The sequence below is a fragment of the Solenopsis invicta genome, chromosome 12 (genome assembly GCF_016802725.1).
Source record: "Solenopsis invicta isolate M01_SB chromosome 12, UNIL_Sinv_3.0, whole genome shotgun sequence".
NCBI lineage: Eukaryota > Metazoa > Arthropoda > Insecta > Hymenoptera > Formicidae > Solenopsis > Solenopsis invicta.
In genome coordinates, this window is record NC_052675.1 from 19,596,068 (window position 1) to 19,620,733 (window position 24,666).

General features: G+C 34.2%; 4 protein-coding genes across 12 annotated transcripts; 1 reads left to right on the top strand and 3 right to left on the bottom strand.

Moving 5' to 3' along the window:
* Nucleotides 1-49: 49 nt before the first annotated feature.
* On the top strand, nt 50-6,239 carry LOC105194046. 4 transcript variants are annotated; one of them, XM_026135998.2, is made up of 7 exons: nt 50-338; nt 673-979; nt 1,961-2,187; nt 2,738-3,083; nt 3,267-3,450; nt 3,537-3,762; nt 3,970-6,239. In XM_026135998.2, exons 1-7 carry the CDS (start codon nt 65-67, stop codon nt 5,088-5,090), a joined length of 2,685 nt encoding a protein of 894 aa, XP_025991783.2. In that variant the 5' UTR covers nt 50-64; the 3' UTR covers nt 5,091-6,239. The 4 variants fall into 4 exon arrangements, with proteins under 4 accessions (XP_025991783.2, XP_025991781.2, XP_025991782.2 ...); XM_026135996.2 differs by having other exon boundaries at nt 3,537-6,239; XM_026135997.2 differs by having other exon boundaries at nt 2,801-3,083; nt 3,537-6,239.
* A 99-nt stretch (nt 6,240-6,338) lies between these two features.
* LOC105194061 (ATP synthase subunit delta, mitochondrial) lies at nt 6,339-7,478 on the bottom strand. Of its 2 annotated transcripts, none has more exons than XM_011158790.3 (4): nt 7,330-7,478; nt 6,987-7,112; nt 6,716-6,913; nt 6,339-6,645 (listed from the first exon to the last, which is right to left on the bottom strand). In XM_011158790.3, the coding sequence occupies exons 2-4, from the start codon at nt 7,101-7,103 to the stop codon at nt 6,478-6,480; spliced, it is 483 nt and encodes a 160-aa protein (XP_011157092.1). In that variant the 5' UTR covers nt 7,104-7,112; nt 7,330-7,478; the 3' UTR covers nt 6,339-6,477. The 2 variants fall into 2 exon arrangements, with proteins under 2 accessions (XP_011157092.1, XP_025991785.1); XM_026136000.2 differs by lacking the exon at nt 7,330-7,478 and adding an exon at nt 7,218-7,315.
* A 2,184-nt stretch (nt 7,479-9,662) lies between these two features.
* LOC105194081 lies at nt 9,663-12,419 on the bottom strand. The gene is made up of 4 exons (XM_039455434.1): nt 12,390-12,419; nt 11,861-12,247; nt 11,497-11,758; nt 9,663-10,620 (listed from the first exon to the last, which is right to left on the bottom strand). Exons 1-4 carry the CDS (start codon nt 12,417-12,419, stop codon nt 9,737-9,739), a joined length of 1,563 nt encoding a protein of 520 aa, XP_039311368.1. The 3' UTR covers nt 9,663-9,736.
* A 4,547-nt stretch (nt 12,420-16,966) lies between these two features.
* LOC105194072 (radial spoke head protein 3 homolog) lies at nt 16,967-24,052 on the bottom strand. Of its 5 annotated transcripts, XR_005576084.1 has the most exons (12): nt 23,919-24,052; nt 22,378-23,264; nt 21,515-21,598; nt 19,897-19,978; nt 19,652-19,825; nt 19,390-19,518; nt 18,847-19,050; nt 18,536-18,698; nt 18,285-18,371; nt 17,944-18,132; nt 17,429-17,641; nt 16,967-17,214 (listed from the first exon to the last, which is right to left on the bottom strand). XR_005576084.1 is itself a non-coding variant. In XM_026136078.2 (11 exons), the coding sequence occupies exons 2-10, from the start codon at nt 23,163-23,165 to the stop codon at nt 17,960-17,962; spliced, it is 1,881 nt and encodes a 626-aa protein (XP_025991863.1). In that variant the 5' UTR covers nt 23,166-23,264; nt 23,919-24,052; the 3' UTR covers nt 16,967-17,219; nt 17,944-17,959. The 5 variants fall into 5 exon arrangements, 4 of the variants coding, with proteins under 4 accessions (XP_025991863.1, XP_025991862.1, XP_025991861.1 ...); XM_026136078.2 differs by lacking the exon at nt 17,429-17,641 and having other exon boundaries at nt 16,967-17,219; nt 21,515-21,595; XM_026136077.2 differs by lacking the exon at nt 17,429-17,641.
* Nucleotides 24,053-24,666: the final 614 nt, after the last annotated feature.

Here is a 24,666-nt window from a genome sequence, read left to right on the forward strand (position 1 = left end):
CCCTAACCGACCGACTGCTGCTACTGCGTAGCGCCGTCAGCGCGGCGGTAGTAAAGTACCGACAATGAAGTGTCGAGCGTTCGTACCAACATTCGTTGTGTCCGATGCATGGTTCGAAGTCGTGTCGCGTTCAATCGTGTTTCACATCTTCTCCGTTATCTCGTATCCCGAGTTTTCGACACGCGTGAGTACCGGGAGTGTTTCGAGAGTGTCGAAAACGAAGGGTCGCGCGTTCGTGTCAAGTGCGAATCGTTGTAAGGAGGACCTTGGATCTCAAACATATGTTCGACAGCTGCGGCCGAAACGGAGCTGGACGGAGCAACCATCAGCGGCGAACGGTGAGTCAATCTGTACTTGTAATCTACTGTTTATTCGCCCCTACAATTCGGTATTCGTGCCTCGTCCTCATTACGTTTGCGTAAATTATCGTCGGTACGGTACGACGAAACGAGACAAATCAATCAGTCGCGCAAAAACGATTAGATTAGGAATGATTTAAAGTTGACGCAGTTTTTATGTATGTGCATACGCGCGCTTGGCGCTTCCTTCGCCAGGTGTGCCAATAGTCAAACGACATAGCTTTCCGTAACCGTTGCAATCTTTGTAATTGTCTTTCTCTGCAATGATAAAGTACTTTCAATAACGATCTACCTTATCGACCCGCATCGCAAGTTGTAGGTTATGTCAGAGCACGGACGGAAAGCTCGTCGCGCGATTTGTTTGTCGCGCAGCCCCGAAAAAGTATGGCGATGTGGGAGAGCGATAAGTTCCAAGAGGACGATAATGCAGACGGTATCGGGGGTAATTTCGACAATATCCTGGTGACGCATGATCTGCAGGATTGCCTCGATGATACCTTGGATCTGTCCAGCTTTGAAAAGGTCTACGAGCAGAGCGCGGTGTTCGATTACTCCGATAGGTACTCCGACGACGACACTGCTATTAACGAGGGGCTACCTGTCGATGACAACACGACCGAGTGAGTATTGATTTTGGAAAATTTCCCAGGCAGTCTTGATTTTTCGCGCTCTCTCATCTCCCGATCACATTTTCTCCTCACGTTGCTAAATTCTTCCTGCAGCCGAACCTGCGAGTCGATATTTTGTTCGCACTGTCGATATTTCATTTGCACACCCTCGTGGGTATTCTTTGTCCCCTCCTTATAAGGTTATATACGTGTTTTGAAACGGGAACTTTAATTCATAAATCAGAGAATTAACATTGGGACGACACGCAAATATACTTTGACGGTCGTTGACATATATCATATATCGTTTATGTTTTTAGAAATCTTTAAATTTTAGCCACTGCATAACAATTTCAAAATAAGCCATATGTCATTATATATATATATATATATATATATATATATATATATATATATATATATATATATATATATATATATGTACATGTGTGTGTGTGTGTGTGTATGTATGTGTGTTGTGTGTGTTTGATAACAGCAATATAAAATGCATTGTTTCATTCACTTGTTGATAATCTAAGCATGGAAGGAATAATGAATTACAAACTTATAAATATATTGTGTACGATTTTTTATATTTTTTAATTATTTTGTTACTTTATATAAGATTATTTATTATTTTTATTTTATTGTAGGATTATTATTTTCATTATTTTATATGTAGTATATCATTGGCAATTTGACATTTTTGCATTCTCTTGTTGTTGCATTGAAAACGGATGCTATATTTGTTACAAATTTAGTTTTGATGATATCTATAGCAAATGTATTACTCATACTCTATCCTCCTACATATTTAACCTACTAGCAAAATCTAATAGTAAAATTGGCACATATGTCTGTATATTATTTGGTATATTAGTAAAATTGTGAAGTCTCACAAATGATAATATCAGTATCAATATATATTTTATATATACATATATATATATATATGTATGTATATATATCACAAGTATGTATTTATATTTATAGTCATATCAATCACATCAGTCCAAATGAGATTTACATGCGAATTCACCAAGGTCAGGATGATGCATTTTTTGAAGAGCATGCAACTACTCACGAAACTGTTGCGATTGAAAGTATGGATCCAGATAATAATCAGAAGCATATCAATCGCTACAATTGCCAATACGAAGGATGCACTAGAACATATAGTACCATTGGAAATTTACGTACTCATATGAAAACACACAAAGGTAAGTTTCTAGAATAACTCTTTTTTATTAAGTATAGATGTATATTATATTTTATGGAATTTTCTAATACATGTGATAAAATTAATAGAGAACATTTTTATGGCAAAATGTCTTTGACATATCATTTATTTTAGAAAATATAACTTGATAGTAAAAACAATCATAAATATGTATTAATTACTTTTTGTACATATTTTCTAGTTTATATTTAATATTTTTAAGATTTTTTTTATATTTAGGACATTCATTTTGATAAATTTTCATTATACCATTGTTTATGTTGCGTCATTTATAATTATTTTACCTGTAACATTACAAAATCATCTGCTTTGCATGTTGTGCTCAATATGCAGTTTGTTCTATATGCTATACTAACAAATTATATGTGCTCTTGTTTTTGCATCTTCCGTGGGTGAAAGAATCCAGGTAAATTTTACAGCTACATTTCCATGGGTTGACGCTAGCAATAAAAATATATTTCTGCTGCAACTGTGATATTAATTCATCAGTGCTGGTATAAAGGAAGCGCTTTGACCTGCATGGCTTTCAGATACTGCAAGAGATAGGTACACCTGCAATCTTTTTATGCGGAGGGAATTCTCAAAACTTTCAGGCGAGTATCGATTTAAATGCGCAGAGCCGAGTTGCGGCAAGGCCTTTCTCACGTCCTACAGTCTAAAGATCCACATTAGGGTACACACAAAAGTAAAACCGTTCGAATGCAATTACAAAGGCTGCGAGAAAGCGTTCAATACCCTTTACAGACTGAGAGCTCACCAAAGAATTCATAGTGGCAACACATTCAACTGTGAAGAGACTGGATGCGTTAAATTCTTCACTACTCTAAGCGATCTCAAGAAACATATACGTACTCATACTCAAGAAAGACCGTACAAGTATGTTTTTCGGTACTTCCTCTATAATATTAAAAACAAAAAAAGGACATTACAAATCATAATTTCAAACACGTTTTAACAAATTGAAAGGAAAACAGATCATCAACTCGGCTAATTTTTATTTAAAAACTATTTTTAGATATTTTACATATATTTAAGATGATCATTTTTCTTTATTTTAAGATGCAGAGAAAAGGGTTGCGGAAAAGCCTTTACAGCTTCACATCATTTAAAAACGCACAAGAGGACACATACTGGTGAACGACCGTACGTCTGTACTTTTGAAAATTGCAAACGACGTTTCACTACTCCTCATAGCTTAAAGAGCCACATAAAAACTCATAACAAAACTGTGAATAATGATACGGTAAGTTATTAACAATATAAATATTAACAATAGAGTGTCTTGTATTAATTATATATTAAATCTTATTTTTTTTTATTTTATGATAGAAGCATAAAAATAATAGAAGTGATGATATGGCTGAGAAGCAAAGAATGTTAACTCAATTAGAATTAAAACTTGTAAAAGTGAGCGCGAGCAACACCACTATACCATCGTATGCTGTTATACCAATATCTACAGGTTTAGTGCAAAATGATGGAAACATGTCAAACGTGTCTGTGAAAAATGCAGAACAAGTAACTCCTACTAATGTAATGGATATAATAACTCATCGTAAGTTAGATGCAAAACTCAATTATATTTCTACCAAAGACAAAGAGGATTTGAATGAAACTACTGGAGTTGCGCTTCTTGCAACGGATATCGTTTTAGATAATTTTAACGATGCAATCAGCGTTTTTAACAATAATGAAGACTATAACGAATTTAAAGTATTTAATGAAATGACTGAATCACATGTACAGCATGACAATTTAATAGATGTAGCTGGGCATCAAAATCACCCGCACAAGTCAACTTCGTTACCGGAAGCGCATAGTGATAGTATAGCTAGACAGGACCAATCTGTCCCGATAAACTTAGGACAGAAGATCATGCAAGATGGTTTACAAAATGCAATAGCACATATTTCCGAAGGGGCAAGTTTCACTAGTAATATGAAACAGTATAAAAATAAATCTATTACTGCTTCCGATAATGTGTTCACAAACCGATCAAATGCAGAAAATATATCTGATAACAGCGATGCGTTATATAGTGCCAATTGCATTACTAGTCATATTACTGATATTATAAGTTCCTCAAACGAAGCCCACCTTTTCGAGAGTGGAATGGATACTCTCTCGTTCATCAATGACGCGAACTTACAAAATGAGTCTCTTATCACAGTTCCAAATCATAATTTGCATGCGAACGCTGTTACAAATGCTCACTCCGAAGCCGTCGAAGCCGTTGAACTTGCGATGGCGACCGAAGAGGAATTGCATTCCTCTTGGATAGATGTGATGGCATTGGCAACTGCACCTGCATTGAGAGAACAACCTTGGTCGGAATTAAATGCCTTTCCTACGGTTCATTCTTTAGTGGATTTAGTAGGTCCAGACCCACTAGAGATAGAGACTCAATTGCAATCTACGGAAAATTTGAAAAATGTCAACGCTACGAGTACAGAGAACGTTGATATTGTGCAATGCCAAAAAATTGCAGAATATGAGTATAAGATGGGTAATGAAAAAAACAAGAATAGAAATGTTCTGCAGGAGATCACGGCGGATGCTGATATATGTAAGTGTATTGATTGTAAATGCAATAATTTGCAAAATTGTCAGAATTGCACAAATAACCCGGCTGCAGAAGTTACGAAAAAAGACACGGTACAAATTGTAAATGACTTTATGTCTTCGTTGCAAAATAAATGTTCCTGCAACGCCGAGTCCGGTGGTTGTGACTCTTGCTGTGTTGTAATTTGTTTAAAGACACTGCAGCAGCTACAGAAAATATTTAGCAATTGTTGTAAGAATACTAGCAACGTTACAAATACATGTTGTAGGGAAAAGTTGTTACCATCCTCGATGAAGTATCAAGTAGCCAGGAATCAGTGATTCATAAATATTGTTTACTAATTTTAACTAGTCACGCAAAAAAAAAATAATACTGTATCTTTACGCTAATCCCCCCAAAAATTTGTGATTTTACACCTGATAGCTTTAAATATAGGCAATTTTTGCCTTTTGATTATTTTATTTAGGATGAATTGAGTAAATGCGACTGTACATACATATATGTGCTATATCTGTTAAAGTCTGTTAAAGAGTTTCTACATATTCTATATATAATGTATTCTATACATTATTTTGTGCCAAATACTTGTAGACTTTTTTACAAAAGTGTTTATATATACAAAATTCTTGTTGCATAATTTATAATAATAAAATATTCACAATTTCAAACTAATTATTTGTAAAAAGTAACTTCAAAAAGAAATTGACAACTGGTGATACACGGATATGCAAGAAAAAAAATGCACAATGCGCAATTATTTTTTATACAAATAAATTATTTTGACACATGAACAAATATGTTATATATACATATATTCAATTTTATAACATTTTGTGCATCATAAAAATGGATAGATAGTATACTTTTTGATATTCTGAACCGCAAATATATGTTGTTTCTCGTATCTACAATATTGTTGCTGAAGAACTTGTCACAAATTTAAGAGCTTTGAAAATATGTAGAGCATATTAATATCTTTTTTTTAATTTTTATTTATAATATATAAATACAAAAATAATGTAATAATAGTTGTACATTTAAGAATTTTATTTATTTAACTCTTGAATATATGTTCCCAAAGCATAGCGTTACCCTTAGAAATATTATTCTTTATCTATTGTTGTTTGTGTACGCGATATCTATGAGAAAAGGCTTTTTCTAATGCAAGTTACTAAAAAAAAAACTTGATATTTCCTCTAATCAGGAAGTGCCAAATACTTATAAACATCCAATGTATTTATAACGTTACTGCTGTGACGTTATTAAGACACTAAGTTTTAGGTTTTAATTAGAGTTTAGTGTTTTATGTTGCATTATTGTAATGAATAGAACAACGTTAATTTTTAACAATTTTAGCGTGAAATTTTTATGGCTGTTATAAGTACTTGCAATAAAATCAATGTACCTAAATAGCTTGTAAATAGCAGCATATTATGTTGTTAATGAACAAATATAAAAAACTAACTCAATAAAGAATCTATAACTATCCTCTATACTTCCTTTCCTTTGGCATCTACAATTAATCTTGATATAAAATAAAATTTGGCACAATGATGTTTTAATAAATATACATTATTTAACACATTTTTATTGTTACACTATCATACAACAAATATTATAATACATAAGAATGTGTTGAACACATGCCTGTTTCTAATTGATAGAGTATCGAAGTATTTATGTATATGTAATTTCATATTATAATATTTATTGTGTAGCTTGCACAAGAGCTTCTGCAACTTCCACTGCAATACTTGCTTCAGCCTTATCTATGTCCGACGTTGCCGAAGAGAGCTGCTGCTGAGCTTTATTAAGAACGTCTCTCGCTGCCGAACCGTCAAGGTTTTCTAGTGGATGGGCTTCCTCTGCTAGAATCTAAGAATGACAAGTTGCTTTAGAATTAAACAAAGAAACTTGTTATACTAAATTTATTGAAGAAACATACCTGTACACTACTATCTTCATTAATAGTAACTGTACCAGAGGAAACGAATATTTTTTTAGTCGAGCCATCCTCTTCATAAACTGTAACTACACCAGGTTTCAAAACCGCCAGTGTAGGCACATGCTTTGGTAGAATGCCAAAGGCACCTGAGAAGGAAGGTACATCGACTTGGCGGATTGCAGCTTGATCGTAGAACACCTGTCCAAGAAAAAGCATATTAAACGTTACACATAACAATTTATCACCTTATACAATTTTCATTCCATCATACCTGATTAGCACCAGCAAACGTAAACTTCATTTCATTACCGGCTGCGTCCGCGTAGGTTCTCCTCTGGCTGCGGACGCATCTTAGGAAAGGGCGAAAAGTGCGAGCGAGATTGGACATTTTGACACACTGAAAATAATAATTAAACTTTCTTTTCACAGAGAAAATCACGTCTTCTTCACAGTGACATGACGACGAGGCTGTTACATCACAAGTACGGGATACACGTATAACCTTGTTTTTTTAGCCTTCGATGTTGGACAATGAGTCCGAATTAAGTAAACGGGCTCGAATTTTCGCGAGGTATTCTTACGTTCCTCGTTTGCAGTAAGATCGTTATGCTCACCGTGTGATCGCCTGTATCTGTGTTTTAAAATCCTGCGAGTATCATAAATGTGTGCGGGAACACAGACGATTCTTGCGACCCGGATCGACCGCGCGCAGTGAAGCGGTCGACAACGAAATTTAGAGTTTGCACCACAGATGTCGCTTCGAAAATTCAGTGCACTTTTCTCTGCACTTTCTGCTCATGAGTGGACCGTGTGCAAAAAAGTATGTGCGTGGATATTCGAAACGGTGAAAAAAGAATCTTAACGATTGGTATACAGAGTGAAAGGCTTATTAAGATTGTTTGTAAGATTCAATACTTCTGTGAACCTTCCAATAATTTGTAGTACTTATCTTTTCTCTCTCTTATTTTTCCAGATTCGTCGAAGCAGTGCCAACGGTGGCGATGATGCATCCACTGCACCGTGTGTGGTGAGTGAATTTATTTATGATTATTGCGTGACACTAATTATTGACGTGTATGTGAAAACTAATTATGTATATCAATCATTTCAAAGCATAAAAAAAATACTAGAAACTTTAATGCAAAATTCATTATAGTATACGTTAAAGATATCACTGTAAGTGAAACTAATCTATTTGATACGCAACCGATTATTACCGCGCTGACTCCTTAATTGCCCGATTTATCGTTACTTCCTTACTTGGTTAATTTTAATATAAGAAGTCCTAGCTGCTAGTTATTAATCCTTATCATTACAGTATGTTGCGATAATGTGACAATTCCGTCAGTTAAACTCTGCGCGATCGTATTGTTGCTGATAGAATTTTTTACAAAGAATTTTTACGTGTACGAATTAATCGAAATATATGATAGTAATGTTTATTATTTTCTGTCGCAGTCACGATCACTATCTAATATAGTCTTATTTTGCAAATTGTCTATCACTGCATTTTCTATAACAGCACAAATATTGTTGCAATATTGCTTCAACATTGCGACATTGCTGCAATATTGTAACAATGTTATTGCAAGTTCTGTGCTGTATGGATTTATATTTGTGTTTCTATTCCCAGTTGACACAATTTATAACTGCTATATAATTTGGGAATAATATTTTATATAACAAATATTTCGTGGTATTTTATTATAACTATATGTATTTATTCCTTCCTTTTATGTAGTATAATTGCAAATACTACATATTATTTACATAACGAGTATGTATTACTTTAATATATTGCATTTAAACGTTGGAATATAATGTTATACAAAGGAGTAATTAGTTGTATAAATACACCATCTTTTGAAAAAGGACGAAATTATAATACAACATTGTTATAATATAACATAATTTTCATGTTATATGAAATGTGATAGTAACTATTATATTATATAATGAACACAATTATGTCGACTAGGTTTCTATCAATGTAAATTAACTTCACACAATCTCAATATTTAACTTATTTCTTATTTTTTTCTAATTCTTAGAACTAGAAAAAAAAAGTTAAATTGAGATTAAAGTTATTCTACATTGGTATAAATGGACATTAATGCAGTATGATAGCTATGTTAATAAAAAAAGAATTCTTGTTTCATATTCGAATCATGATTTTAGAATAATCTACAATGTGTTTTGTTTTTTGCTTTTTGCTTTTTTACCTTTTTTATCTTTTTACCTTTTTGTTCAAGATTTTTATCAACATCGTGTTTTTATCGTGTTTCTTGTTATTTTTGAAGCTTATTAATTTTTATTTCGACAATTTCAATAAAACAGCAAAGAAGCGAAAGGACAATAGGCAAAAAGCAAGAAATAGCACATTGTAAATTAACCTTTTAGATTACTTGTAAGAAAATGAGCATTTACTCAAAGAGAGCTTGGCACTTTCTTTCTCTCATCAATAACTCAAAATATTATTATTGCAATAACATCAATTTTAATGAACTTAAAACGATGCGAGAAAATAATACATAACATTTAAAAGTTTATGATGATTATAAGTATTTATTTTTAACAACAACAATCTTACAATAATATACATTGACTCTCTTTGACTAAGATTTCCAATGGAGAAATCTCGGTTTTTAACGTATGCATAAAGCTAAAGTCATAAAGAAGTGATTTACAGTTTAAGTTATAAAAATACATTTATAATTATTATTTGCATTAACCAGGGAAATTTTCATTGATATCAGATTAACAATTGTTATGAAACTATTAAAACCAGCAAAGAACGATATTATTTCTTATGATTAATTTCAAAATAATATATCTTTCTGTTTAACATCTCAATATTTAAAATCGGTTTAGAGTTAGAGAAAAATGTCATTGTTTACGATTATCGATTTCTCTTTAAACAATTTATTTATCACAGACAATGACATTTTTTAGCGTCGTGAGATAAAGCTTAAAAATTATAACAAAATTTGCGAAATTCTCTGATTTCTAGTCTCAATTCTTTTAATTTACATCGTTGACGTTGGAAACGTTAGCGTCGCTCCTTTCCGAGTGCCAGGAATTTAAGTGTCTTTCCAAGTCCCTTCTTCTGACCAACACCTTGTCGCATACATTGCACTTGTAAGGGCTGTCACCTGTTGTGTGCAGTCTCACGTGTTTGTTGAGATTACTGGGATCCCCGAATCTATGCTGGCAGTAGTTGCATTTCAAAGGCTTGTAACCAGTATGGGTCCTAATGTGGATTCGCAGTCCGTACTTTCTTGAATATATTTTGTGACAAAATATACATCTGTATCCGGCACCGCATTTGCCCATGTCGCTGGCGAGTGTCTCTACTTCCGCGGGATCCTTCATCTTGAATTCCGTTTGTACGTTGGAACGGTCATAGGGCATGAAGCTATTCCTAACGTTCTGATGCATCAGGGCTTCGTAGGACCTTAAAGCTAAGTGGCGATTTCTGTCAGTTATATTCTCGATGGACTCTTTATAAGTTGATGAGCCTGGTAAGATCTCTGCCGACGGGGATTTTGCCGAGGAATACGGTGGTATCGGTGAGGGACCATTAGAGGAAGTTGACGATCGATTCGACGAGCACGGTGAATCATTTCTCAATAAGCGGGTGGTAGCGTCAATCGCCGGATACGCTGGAATGCCGATCGGTAATGCTACCGGTTTAGAAATGGGCAAGGGTTTCGGCTCGAATGTGAAACTTCTTCCTGCGTATTGATTGAAAGATAGATCTGTTCTTGGGGAATTGATGATCTTGTTCGCAAGAAGCATCCAAATGTAACTGTTGTCCACTCGGTTGCAATCCAATGCCAAATGTAGTTTCAGAGGATTCGGATAATCGAAACAACTGTTACAATTATGACATATGTAAACCTGACCTGCAATCATTCAAATAATTGTATATTAGTTTATTGAAAAATATTTTAATAATATAATTTTTTAATAATACACTTACTATTTTGTATTATTATCACACATTAATACAAAGAAAGATTTAAAATAAGTGTAAGTCTTATTTATTTGAGTTTTTCTCTTATAAATGTTTTTGTCAAATTTGATTATCGCTCATATGAGTGATATCAATATAAAATTTGTTTTAATGAAAATTAAATTAAATTAGTATCTAGTTAGTAAAATTATGTATTATCACAAATGTTTAATCCTTTTTGTTAGACAACTCTGTAATTTAATTTTCTAACGAAAATTAATAATGAGGTCTATAACATACTTATATGTATAAATGCAAGAAATTAAAGAAATATTGTTAACTTATATTGACTATGCCAAATTGATTCTATGATAAACTAGAAAAATTTTATCTAATAAAATTTTTTGTTTTTTTCTTTCCTAATAAATTTAAAAATATTAATAACAAAATTAGATTTTTGAAATAATAGTAAGAAACCTGCTACAATTGTAATTGATTTTGCATTAGCATCAATTAGAAATCAATAAATACTTAGTCCTGTATAATATAAAAGTTTTATTTTATTTAATATGTAACTATTAATTTGTAAATATATCAGAGTATAAATCTTATAAATATATAGATAGTAATGGTTAACACTTAATTAAAATATCTATAATAAACTAATACTTGTATACTTTTAAATTGTATTAATGTACGATAATAATGTAAAATATAATAAACTATTAAATTGCTAGAAAACTGTAATTAGTAACTTAATTTTTACATATTGATTTCATTATCACAGAAAAGTTAGGTTAGAGAAATCTTTTTGCAAAATTCATACCTTGAATATTGCAATTCACTGGTGTCAAAAACGGGATGTTCAACATAGTTAAAATACAATCTTCAAACCACATTAATAATGGTTCCCCAGATGTTATGTCTTTTATTGTTCTTAATACGAGTCCGCCATTGCTAATCGTGAGTAGAACGTTGTAATTTTGGAAATCTGTCGCCAAGGTGATGACTTTCAGCCAACAGGATGGGCTTATAGTTGCATTCAGACAGTGAAGACGATCGCCAACCTCAATTATTTCAATGACACTCTAGAATATTAATATTTAATAGAATTTAAGTTGATATATTATCTGTCTTAAATTAAGACAGAAAATTATAGCTCTAAATAAAATAAATTTGTCATTACATACATGTTGAACGACTGATGTGTTTCCTTCAGACAATGTATTGACGTGGATAACTTCCGTCGTTGTGTTTCCTTTGATAAGTCCAGCTGCTCGAACGAGCGGTCTGCTCATGAAGAAATTAGGCCTTCCGATCATAGGTAGATTGACGTATCCTAGATGTTTTGTACTCGGTATTTGTACTTGATATTTTTGAGATAAGTTAGTTCTTTCTGGTTCTACATTTCTTCTTGTTATCGACTCGTATTCCGATATTACAGGAAACATCACTTGCGCGTTTATGTCGAAAATAATTTTCGCAGAACAATTTGCCTGTGGATACTTCTCCACCTTGGAATTCTCTTCACAAACGCTGGTTTTTCTTTTATCAGTCCTCTTTATATATTGTTTTTGCTAAACGCGTCAGAATATTGTTGACACACATTTTTCTGACTACAATAAAAATATTTAATAAAATTAAAATTACATTTCACAAAGTTTTGCAGAACATTCGCGTATGCTTATTGTCACAGAGCCAAATTTTTTCAAGATGTACCCACAATCGTTGTACCTTAATGAGCCACATAGTCATGACACGAAGTTAAGATATCAACTAACGTAGAGACACATTTCATGCAAGCTTTAAATCTGTACGGAGGTGGTGCCTGATTTTGGTCATTGGTTTAGCTGCGTGTGTCCTCCCCTCTACTCATCTTTGTATGAGTGGATACGTATATGTAATTGTATTTAGGGCCGGCAGTAGATAGGCCCTTCGGTTGCTTGCGAATCATCGTTGGTGCAACCGCATGGGATGGGAGGAGCTAGCTGGTCCTAGGTCCTAGGTTTTGGACATTTTCTGTAGCAGGTGTTACTTCCTCGTCATGTGGTATTACGGATGTCGCTTGTACATTACTAATAAAGAAGCAACAATTGAAATTTTATATATATATGAATAATATTTAAATGAATAATATTAAAATTAATTACTAATATTAAAATTAATAAATTACATTGCACTTACAAGGGGTTTTTGTATAAAAATAGTAATCAACAAATTGCGCGATTTTATAATTGCATATTATTGCAAAATACAGTTGTCGCGATTTTGATGAAGACGCAAGTGCGATTCGTAAATCGACAGGGTAGGACTAGAAACAGACCTACAGTACTCTCGATAGGGCTATAAAAGCTTCATGTGAAAAGACATTGTTTGGCTCAGCTGCGGCCCACTACGCGTCTCCGTACTACCAATGCCGAGGGATCGGCCGAAAGGTGCATCTGAATCAACGGTTGATTAGGAAATTAAGTGGCTTATTCTTCCCGGTAGTCCCAGCCATTGATCGCGTAGGCGCGATATCGTTCGGATTTGTCTAATCGTCCATCGATCTCGATGTACCCAGTACGTTTCGACGTTATCTTGCCGATATGTGTTTCTCTTTTTCTTTTCTTTTTTTATATACGCAATAGATGATCTCGTGAAACGCTTTTCGCCGGACACGACATACTTATCGTTTTAACGACAAGATTAATCGTCTATGTGATGAATTGGCTATGCACAATTGAATATTCATGCAAATATCAAAGTATATTTTACATGACATAAATTTTTTTTAATTTCGAAAGTGAATAAAAATAAATTCATATATTTGATTTTGTATTTAGCTCGGATGTTTTGTAAATTGGTATCAACTTTAAAAATAATCTTGTAAATTCTTAAGCTCTTTACCACTCATCATGTCTCGCTTCTGATATCATAATTAAGGTCGCTGCAGTTATAGTAGCCTCAAGATATGCTTTCGAAGCTGTACGTAGGTTACTAGCCTGATTAGGAACCAGAAAAGGGGCATGGTTTCTTCAGGACCGCGAGTCTCTTTCATGAATGAACGTGATTCATCCGCATGTATGATGTCGGAGCAGGGAATGACACGAGTGTTCACAAGCCGCACCATCCCTTGCACCAACCCCTCCCTGGTCGCTGGAAACTCGAGCACGAGTGTTTCACCATTCTATCGCGCCCTAAAATGTGCACGGCAAGTGCTTCAGCCCCTTACACGATTTGTGAGTAGGAAACAGAAGTTTGAAAGATTTGGGTACCTTCGGTAAAAGCCGTAGTAAAGGTGTAGCTATTTAGGAAAATGTGAGAGTAGGAAGCGCACGCAAGGCATGCAAAATTTATGACATTTTGTAACTGCGATATTTATTTGTCAGGATATTTTTGTTGACAATATAATAATTAATATATAAAATAATTTAGTGAATTATAACTAGTTCTGCATGCAATAATTTTTTTTTTTTTTTTCAAATAAATCATACAGAATATTGACGATATTACACCTACTTACCTTCTCGCAGTTTGCCGATAAATTTCGTTTGTCGCTTGCGCTGCGGCGGAGGGTCGTTCCCTCTGGTCGTCTCTTTCTAAAATCAGGGTGCAATTCAGACAACCGCGGAGCCAGCAAGCGAGCAAGTGTTCCGCCGTGACCAATGGGCCCCTTGCACGCATGTGTGCGCTTCCCAATGCGATATTAATATCGCGATTATCATCTACGTATTATCGCTGCACCCTCATGGGTGGGATGTTCAAAATAAGCCTACGCGGAAGCACCCCTCCGCGATCTTGTATTCGCGCACCAAGCCGCGCACCAAGCACCCGGTGTGACGATGCACGAGGAGACGCAAGTGCATTTTGGTCTTGCACAGGAGAATGCGAAATGTTCAGTTCTAAGGAAATTCTTTCTTATACATATATTAAAAATAGAAAAACTTTGTGGTGACGAAGGAGACAAAATTAATTGTGAGAAATAATAATTTATAAATATGATATTTTATATTGATAGAGCTGATATATTTTTAATAATATATTAGTGCCATACGATATACAAATTTTTTGTATATTATATTGTTTTAGTTATTGTGATGATATTTAATTTTAAACATTATTAAACGATATATCTATATCATTATATTTCTTTTTGTGAACAAACATTAAGATTTAAAAAAGATACGTGTATTATTTCATAATGTAGACAGATATGTAGACAGTAGGTTGATGTGGGTCGTGTACCATATTTTATGAACTTTCTATATTATATCGTCGTTATCGATAAGTACATTTTGCATATATTTAAAAGGACATATACAGTTAAAAGAGCGTAGTGGTAGCGCGAATCATCGGTGACGGAAGATGCGCGTAGATTTGGAGCCTTTTGCCACGCGGGGAAACGGAACAAATCTTATTGTTCTGTGTCCCTTTACTAAGATTCTGAGTTATAGAGGGTTGCAGGGAGGTAGTCATAAAGATGATTCGTCTCGGTTCTGCAAGTGTCAAAAGCCTAATGCTGCCTCGAACGAGATGGTGGCTTATGTATTATTAATATTCGCTGCAAATTGCGCTAGAGCAAGGCATATTAATTTAGCTAGCGAGTTTGGCTGGATAAATAACAAATTATCTAAAGATAGCTAATAATTTTAGAATTTTTAAATTTAATTTCATATTTTTATATTTACTCTATATTTCAAAAATATGCTAGAACAATTATTACAATTGTGATATTGGTAACAATTATTACAACTTTAATTATTAATTTTGCATTTTGTACAAAGTTTTATATGCAAAGAAAATTTTTTATTATATTTTAATATCTAGATCAATTCAATTGATGTAACTTTTAAAAAAACTTTACAAATTTTTCTGCGTTGCATTCCATGCGAGAGAAGTCAAAGTGCACTTCCGCTGTTCACGTGCCACCGACATATTGCTCGCGTCCCGCAGAAACGAGTGCTTTGTAACACGACACGTGACCACCGAATACCCCACAGATATTCTCCATTCTCCATCCTGATCGCGCGCCCCGCGTTTGAGGCAGTATTTAACCATTAGGAACTGTTTACTTGATTTTAAGAGTCAATCCAATTCACGTGATTGTCTACGGGTAAATATTAAAATACGATAGTGTTTCGTTTTTACTCAACCAACAGCCAACGGAGAGATTTATTTTTATAAAATATAAAATTACAACGTACAATAAATTTCAAAGGTTTTTATCGCATATAAATCTTGATATATATAAAAACCATTAAATTAAATTAAAAGTAAATTAAAATGTGTCTCGAGAAATTACGTTGGCTAACTATGTATTTTTACAGTAGGAGTTCTTAAATTTGCACGTGTCGTATCCGCAGCGAAAAAAAAAATCACGTGAAGATGCAGATGACATGGGTCACATGACAAAATAATGTCGGAGCCCTCGTGGCATACCAGTCCTGGTGCACTGGGCATCTTTTATCCCTCTTCGTTCAACGTGCGGTAGACCACCCCTTCTCCCTCACCTCGAAAAACACGATTCACTTGGCACACAATTTTTGTGCATATAATGCACGGTACGAGAAAGCAGTCGATCCCCTTGCTTAATTTAATCCAATACAATATGTCCCCTTGTCTCACTCCGCTTTCACCCCTCACCCGCGAGGGCTTAGTTAAAGAGGGTGGGTGGCTTTTTAAAACTGTGCCGATCTCAATTCAGCGTGAAACCTCATCCCATTACGATCGGTCTAATCCTGATTGGAGCGGACAGGTTTTTTACTTTGGCGGTGTATCGGTGGCCTACGCGATCATACCTGGGGGTGAATTTCAGAATGATCTCCGTTTAGTATTTGTCATAGATATTTGTCTTAGATGAACACAAAAGTATACTGATATTAAAGATGAGTAATTTTTGATAAAAGATTTTAAACAATATTATATATTTTGCAAATTAATATCTACAAAAAATACAAAATGTTAATAGGAACACGTATTTCTTCCTAAATGCTTAATATATATATATATTAATTTTCGTGTTTGAGCAAATTCTGTTAGAAGATTCTATTAATCGTTCTTGTCAATGCAATTACTTTACATGACACAGATGCTTCTTATTGAAGTATCTGTTATTTGAAATAATAGTCTAGCTAAAGCGAGTGTAAAAACATATCCTGCTTTAATGACATTACACTTGTTATTTTCGACGTAGGAGAAATGTTCTCAGCTGTGCTAGTTCTTCATCGTGAGTTAGGATGATAATCCACGAAATCTAATTAATAGAGATTGGAAGCAAATTTTAAAACAACTGATTTAAATAAAATACACACTCGTACGATATTAAAATTGTATATTATTATTAAAAAACAAAAATGTTTTAATTTGACAAGTACGAGAGAGCAATTTCTAATGATGAAAAATATATATTATGCACATTAAACTCTTTTTATATTTTTGTTTATTAATATGTACTTAAATTTTTGGGATCTCTTCGGAATTACATGAATAAATTACAAATTACATCTCAGGATATAATCAGCTTCTTATTCTTGAAAGCATTGTGCAACGTTTCCATGTCAATCTAAACTGAAAAAAATAAATGGAATTATTATCACATTAATTATAAATAATCATATTAATATTAAATAATGAGAAAAATATCTTCTGTGTATTAAAATCTCAGCAAAGAAAAAAAATCTTTTATAGTTTAGAAAGATTGGTTTAGAATAAAAAGTGATTTTAACAAAGCTTATCTTTGTCTCTTGCATCTTTTTTATAACAGCGAGAGAGATTACCGTTGATTTCGAGAATCGATAATTAATTTCTGATGGGCCTTTCTCGTTCTTTCGGCGGTTACTGTTTGCGATAGGGATCGCGAGCACTGCGGTGACCTGTCAGAGGGTGCAAGCGAAGGAGATGGATTTGTTGCACAGCTGTGTACACTGCTTAATGTAGAAGGTACCGGGTTCGGATATTGCTTTTGTGCTGGTTAAGGTAAATCCCGTTATCTAAAAGTTAACTATGGTTTGCTCATTTTCTAGTGTCATCAATGTCTTTAATATTGCACGCTAGTGCAGTTAGCGATATAACAAAAATTATTATCGAAAAATTACTATCCGACCATTATTAAATATTTATGATGCCATAATAATTTACATTCTCCACATCTCTTTCACTTCTTTAAATTTTAGTAAATTTTAATTTTTATTTAATACTGTTAAATAAAATTTTGCTGAGATTTTAATTCTGATTTATCTGTTGAAATAAATTTTTAGATCTTTATATTGCAAATATATGAGAGATAACGTACCAAATTATTTATCACGCTAAATTGCGTGATGATTTTCTGTGGGTGATTCATAGTTGACGAAGTTGCTATCAGTTTCACCTCCTTCCAAGTTATATACGTTTTCTAGTTTCTTATTTCTTGAAATATCGTATTCTTCACCAAGCTGCCTGTATGTTTGCGCACGGTTCTCCAAGATTTCTCTAATAATTTCTGTAAAATGACCGTTGTATGTTGTAGATACATTCATTGCCAACAGAAAGCTGTTGAGAAGAAATCTCTTTTCTGTTCTATTAAATGATTTTTGAGAAGGTAGTGTTTCGAAAACTTTTTAAAGACTCTTTATTTACAGCTCTCAGTCTTACCCATTAATAATTCTCTGCTTTCGATCATATTACCCATTTCTTTTTTAACTTCTTTCATTAACCAAGGCATGAAACCTTCTTCGACATCTGAAAATCATATGCACAGCAAATTATTATTCAAATAAAGAGCAAGATGGTTAAGCGGGCTCGAACACAAATAGTGAGAGAATCATTAAAAAAAATAGACGGAAATTAAAAAACAGGATATATCCAATTCGAAAAAATATCTTGTCTTTCGCTAGCTCACGTACCAGCCTTGATTTCGTCCAGTAAGAAGCCAGACATTTTTAGACCCTCCAGAACTGAAGGTAAAAGTTCGGCGATATATCCTGTTAACAATACCGCAGCCGCAACTCGTTCCTCAGTCTCTTGCTGAGCCTTCATTGCCTCTTCGTGTTGTTTTAGACGTTGATCCTGCGGATTAAAAACAAATTTGTTTTTTTCTTTACACTTTACACATCTTCTCGCTTTCTACTGTTTACGATAACGCAAAGAGAATAAATAAAAGACTTAAAAATTCAAAGTGTTGAAATATTAAAAAATCAAAAGAGAAAATCGATACCTTCTCCTCTCTACGTCTCCTCTCTTCTTCCGCCAATCGTTGCTCTTCAGCTTGTTCAGCCATGCGTAATTCGAGGAATCTTCTCTGCTGCTCCTTAAGAGCAGCAATTTCTTCCTCTTCCAGAACTTCGATTAGGGCTTGTTCGATAGTCTTGCCTACTAACACCTCCAAGATCGGTTGAACTTCAGTGTCATAGTCGAAGAGCTGAAAATATCACGTTACAAAGCATTTGTTCTGTAGACCGATTGTACTAGATATAATAAAAGATTAGTATCTATTGTAATCAAACTTTTTAATATTAACACGTTCGCAATACATTTTTTGGCTAATTATTTAGAGGGTGTGACCACCATGTGGGCCATCGGTCAAGTGATCTTCTAGAAGTTGCATTGACAGATTATGACTGACACACATAAATGGTACGCATATTTTTAAGTCACAGAAGTATCGTTGTCTTAGGAAGTAAGAGATGACTGTTTCGGTGGTGATCACACCACCTCTCTCTCTTCTCTTCTCTCTCTTGAATGTGTTAAGGTCACGTACTTCCCCGGGTTCGATTTGGGTACAAGCGTCCTTTCCAACTTTGCCTGGATAATAATCCGGCAATACTGGTCTTTCCATGAAATAATCAGTTTGTGTGGCTACTTCGGATTCGTCTGGTTTTTCTATCAACTTGAACATGCAATGCCCATTTAAAATTTTGTATATTTAATGTATATTTAATTTGTCTTAATGAAAAAAAAGTAATGAATTATCCAAATAAATTACTAAAGTACTAAGTACAGATGGAAGGGTTTCAATTAACCTCTTCGAGAAAAGTTTCGGTTTGCACTGGTTCGTGTTTTCTTCCAGGAACTGGAGGAGGCGAACCCGTTCTAGCGACAAGCGCTCTGCAGGCTTGCACTTGGGCACGTTTTCTTGCCAAATGTCTTCGTCTCGCTTCCGCTTGCCTTGCTGCTATCGATTGTTCCCCATCGATCTAGATAGATACAAATTTTACAAAAAAATATAGATTTTTTATTTCGAAAAATTAGTAGAAGGTAGACTTACGAGAGTAGGAACGGAAGCGAATGTGCTTCCTCGAGCCACTCGACGGTCAAACATAATATTCCCGAAAGGAACCGATTGATCGCTGCAAAATAATGTTTGATTTATAGTAAAACTTAATTTTTAGTGATTACATCAAACTAATTAAGAAAGCTCAGCTGAACATGCTGAGTAATAATTAGTATAAAACCTGACGTTTTCTGGCAAGCATCGACAAACTTATAATATTTATAAAATAATCTTTTTTTTAAATTATATAAGCTATAATTATTTTTTAATGTAATTAATTTTTGATGAACTATCGAACCACAGATTATATTAGTTCATTTTTAATTTATTTCGCCAATTTTTCGATTGATATAATAGAATATATTACTTCTATTCAATTATACAGAAAATCTTGAACTATCTTATTGATTATCAAAATTATTATTAATATTAATTATATATATTATAAATTTATCTTTTATATATAATAATATAATATATAATTAATAATTAAGAATAATTTCGATAATAATTAATAAGATAATTTGAGATTTTCTATGTAATTGAATTAAAATAATTCTGTGTGCACATATACAATAATAAAATAATTATATATATAATTTTATATATATATATATATATATATATATATATATATAATTTTATATATATATATAATATTTTATACGATATAAAATAGTTGAAATATAGAGATTATGTGTTGCCACGCAGCAAATTATATAATGTGGAAGAAAAATAATTTAAAAAATCTATTATTAAATATTATATATTCGTGATATACCAATTCGCACTTAATAAAGCATGCGTTTCAATCCCATAGCAACAAAATATTACGACGCTGGTGTCTACGACCCTGCTGCACGCTAATTTAACAACAGTGTTTAACGTGAACGCAACAAAACGTTTATAACATAAAGAAAATTTGAAGATTTGAGATTGATAGATGATTTCTTTTTTAATTATTATTTATTGATTTTTTAAAATTTGATTACTAAAAACAGAATTATTACGCGGTAGAAGCTTTTTGTTCGACATGTAGTTACATATTTCATCCGATTATATTTCTTGTATATAGTATTTCTTAGTTATAAAAAATTTTGTTAGATATTGTAGAAGAAAAATAAAAATTAACCTTCTCATTTATTTTTAGCTGTCTGTCTCTTCATACTAATCTTTTTAGTTTTTTTTACTCACTTATGTAGTAAGCAACTAGAGAAAATGATTAACCACGTAGTAAAATAAAGAGCTAATAATAATAAGAACTACATAACAGTTTAATTTTTATTTAAAATATACTTAAAGTTTTTGGATTTGGACCCTAATGTTGTAGGGAACGGCAATGTAGGTTAAATGTGGGTTTCTAATGTTATTATTCGAGAAGAAAAATTTCAGTCACGAACAATCGTCGAACACGATTTCCGTTCTCTGAACAGTCAAGAGTGTATACGGTGCACCGAGAGCGACGCTAGACTTAAAGAGAAACTCGAACGCGACCACAAGCGCACGAGAATAAATCGGGCCGACGAGAAGAAAAAAAGCGGGGAAAAAGCAGCTGCTATCAACTAAAAGACCAGTGATAAGTGTGGTGCCACTTGTAAGTTGTTTTCGTTACCCGCGGAGTCTCGGCAGCATATTCGTCATGCCCTCGATCGGTTCCAACTTTTTCGGTAAAGCACGCGGCGTCTGGGGGAATCTGCTAGAAAAACAATTCCTGCTCTTCTTATACACTCTTTTCCTACTCTCGTTATCTTCTTATTTGCACGATTCAATGAATTCATAATCGCATTTTCCCTTTTGGGACAGAAATATCTTTTACAATTTTAAATTTGGCGGTAAGTTCTTTCCGCGAACTTTTTTTATTAGGCCGATCAATTATGTTCCAGCTTATGTCTACCTTGTTTCGTAAATATTGAATTTTTGATGAGAATAATATTAAAGTAAGATATTGCAATATTGTAATTTGCTTCTATGAAAATGTTCTTTGGAATAAAAAATTTGTCGTCGCTCTGAACTATACAAAATAAGTTCAATGAAAACAGGAGCGGATAACATTCCGTGATCTGAGATTAATTTTACTTTGTAATGTCCATTTTCACCAATGTAGATTAACATTGATCTCAGTTTAACTTACTTTGTATCTTTTTCTAATTTTTAGAACTAGAAAAGGATAAATGAATTTAACCGAGATTAAAGTTAATCTATATTAATGAAAATGGACATAAACATTTTCGATAGCAATAGTAAACTAAAAAGTATTAGAAGTAATATACCTATATATTAAAAAAAAAATCGACAAATGTTTCTGCGAATAAAAGTGTTTTGCGTGAGATTTCTCGCGAGTAAAACATCATGGCAGTTCTCCTTCTTTCTCTCTCTGTTTTTCTGTAAATCCGCCCCTGATTGTAAAAATGATAAGATGATGACGACACCGACATGCCAATTGGTGTCTATACGCGACTGTGCTACCTCACTTACACTTGCTCGCTTCTCTTGAACCTCCTCGCCTGCTCGTTCAAGGTCGAGGCAGTTGCGATGGTGGTGGCGTTCATCATGCCAAGGGAAAAGTCTACGGTGGCCTTTAGGGCGGCTGGGCATCTGGCATTGTGGTTACTGTGACGTACCTCCGGTCTCTTTGCTAGCGATACCAGTGATTTGAATCTACTCCTCAGAGGACATCCGTCCGTTGCCTCCTCCTCGGTTCCGCGGGGCGCTATGCCGAGCCAGGCCGCCACTTCCGGTGGTGGCATTAGAAATTCTCCCGTCTTCACGGTCGTGATGAACGGCTTTTTCTGCGGAATCGATTTCTTGGGCGATTTGCGGCCTTGCTCGGCCTCGGCTTGCTCTTGAATCTTTTTCAATTTTGCGTTCAGCACCTCATTGAAATCCTCCGTTGATAAGACGATGCTGGGTTTAACTGTAAGTGGTCTCTCCTCAGCTAACTCTAAGTTATCTTGGCTTTTGCTCTGATGCCTTTTCTTCAGAGGATTGACTTGATTTGACTGTAAACTAGCCAAGACCAAATGTTCGTTGGATTTGCTGATACGTCTACGATTACAGAGATTATTCTTCATCGTGTTCTTCATGTTCTCCAAATTGGTGAGCTGCGGCGCACTCATCTCATCGTCCTCGTTGACATGTAAGAGCGGCAGACTCGAGTCCAGGCCATCCTTCTGTAAGATTGTAAAGGCCGACGGATCCTTGGTTTCATAACCGAAAGATCCCGCATCCGTCGACGGCGCCAGAGTCGATATACCAGCTGGCATCCTTCCGATTTCTTCAGACGTCCGATTTTGCGACGGACATGACGAATCGATCGATGAGGATTAAAATTGCACGTTGTGTTCAACTTTTCAAGCGCTCCCCTTCAAAAGTTTAAACATAATATTTTATACAAGCGATTTTACTCCTTAGGCATTCATATTGTGCAGAGGGAAGTAATTGCGTCTCGAAAATCTCTGAAGCTATTATTTGAAGGCTCAAAAGCTTAGTCTATTGATCGCTCATTGATTGCTCAGTATTTGCTAAGTGAGAACATCACAGTTACTGAAACGTGAACGTGGCGTTCGTAATTATTACTTTAATTATTCACCGGTCAAGTCACGAGAGGTCTAGCTATCAGCAAATTTGTCTAATTTTAAAACATGAACAATTTTGCGATAGCGCTCATGGTGAGAAGTTATAAGAAGTATTTTTATTAATCTTGGTACAAAAATATAATGATTCTTAATTAAGAACATAATAAAAAGATGTGGTGAGCAATTTATACATGTATTATTTAGTTATCAACTCTTTCTTTGAAAATAGCTTTTATTTGTATTATTACCTGACCAATTTTTGGACTTTGACTATTTTATCGAAATTGTAAAAATATCTCACATATTACAAATAGATGCAGAAATACGATTATTTCGTAACGCGAACAGTTTGTGCTCGCGTATTCATAATATCGAGAAGTTAAAGTTCTTTGAAATTATCAACTTTAATTTCTCTCACAATCGCTTCACATTAATACGTACTGTACAAAACTGGCGCCAAATCGGCAATTTTGCTGCCCGTGGAAAAATCGAGGAAAACGTTGTGATCGTTCGCCGAGTGTAGCCGCGGCATTACTGACTGGCTCGCGGGGGAGTTCAGAGACTGGACAATGTCCTTAGAATCGACCGATATAGACTGTATAGGCCAAGTTGCACATATATCTTCACCCCCGCGACCGGCCACTCAATAACGCTGACCACTGCGAACGTTGCGCATGCTTAAGTCTACCCGGCGAAGGGTGGAACATTGTCGAGGTTCTACCTGCCTAGGGAACCTGTTCGGGAACTTCTAACCCTAGCAACACTTCAAGGTGAAGCTTTTGATCGCGTCTAGCTGTCGCCAAAACACTTGCGAGGTCTTAACACTTGACTCACGTTCTAGCTACAAACGTGCAACTTTTTATTTCTTTCTTTTTTTTTCATAAAATATATACATATATATATATATATATGTTTTTTTCACTGCATCTAAAAGATTAAGGTTATTCAGGTAACCTTGGCATCGAGGTTTCTTATTCTTCAAAACACCCTCGAGTATGCATATAGCTAGTTGTTCTGGTTTGTAGCGGTAGTTATTTACTAATGCAGGTGTGTATGCGCACGATAGGTGGAAAATAAATTACGAGATGAGTAAGGCATTTTGTTACCACACGACTTATGCAAATGGTGTACATAAAAATTCAGAGTATAATCAGACATAATATGAATATGAATCATATTCTCTGCGTAA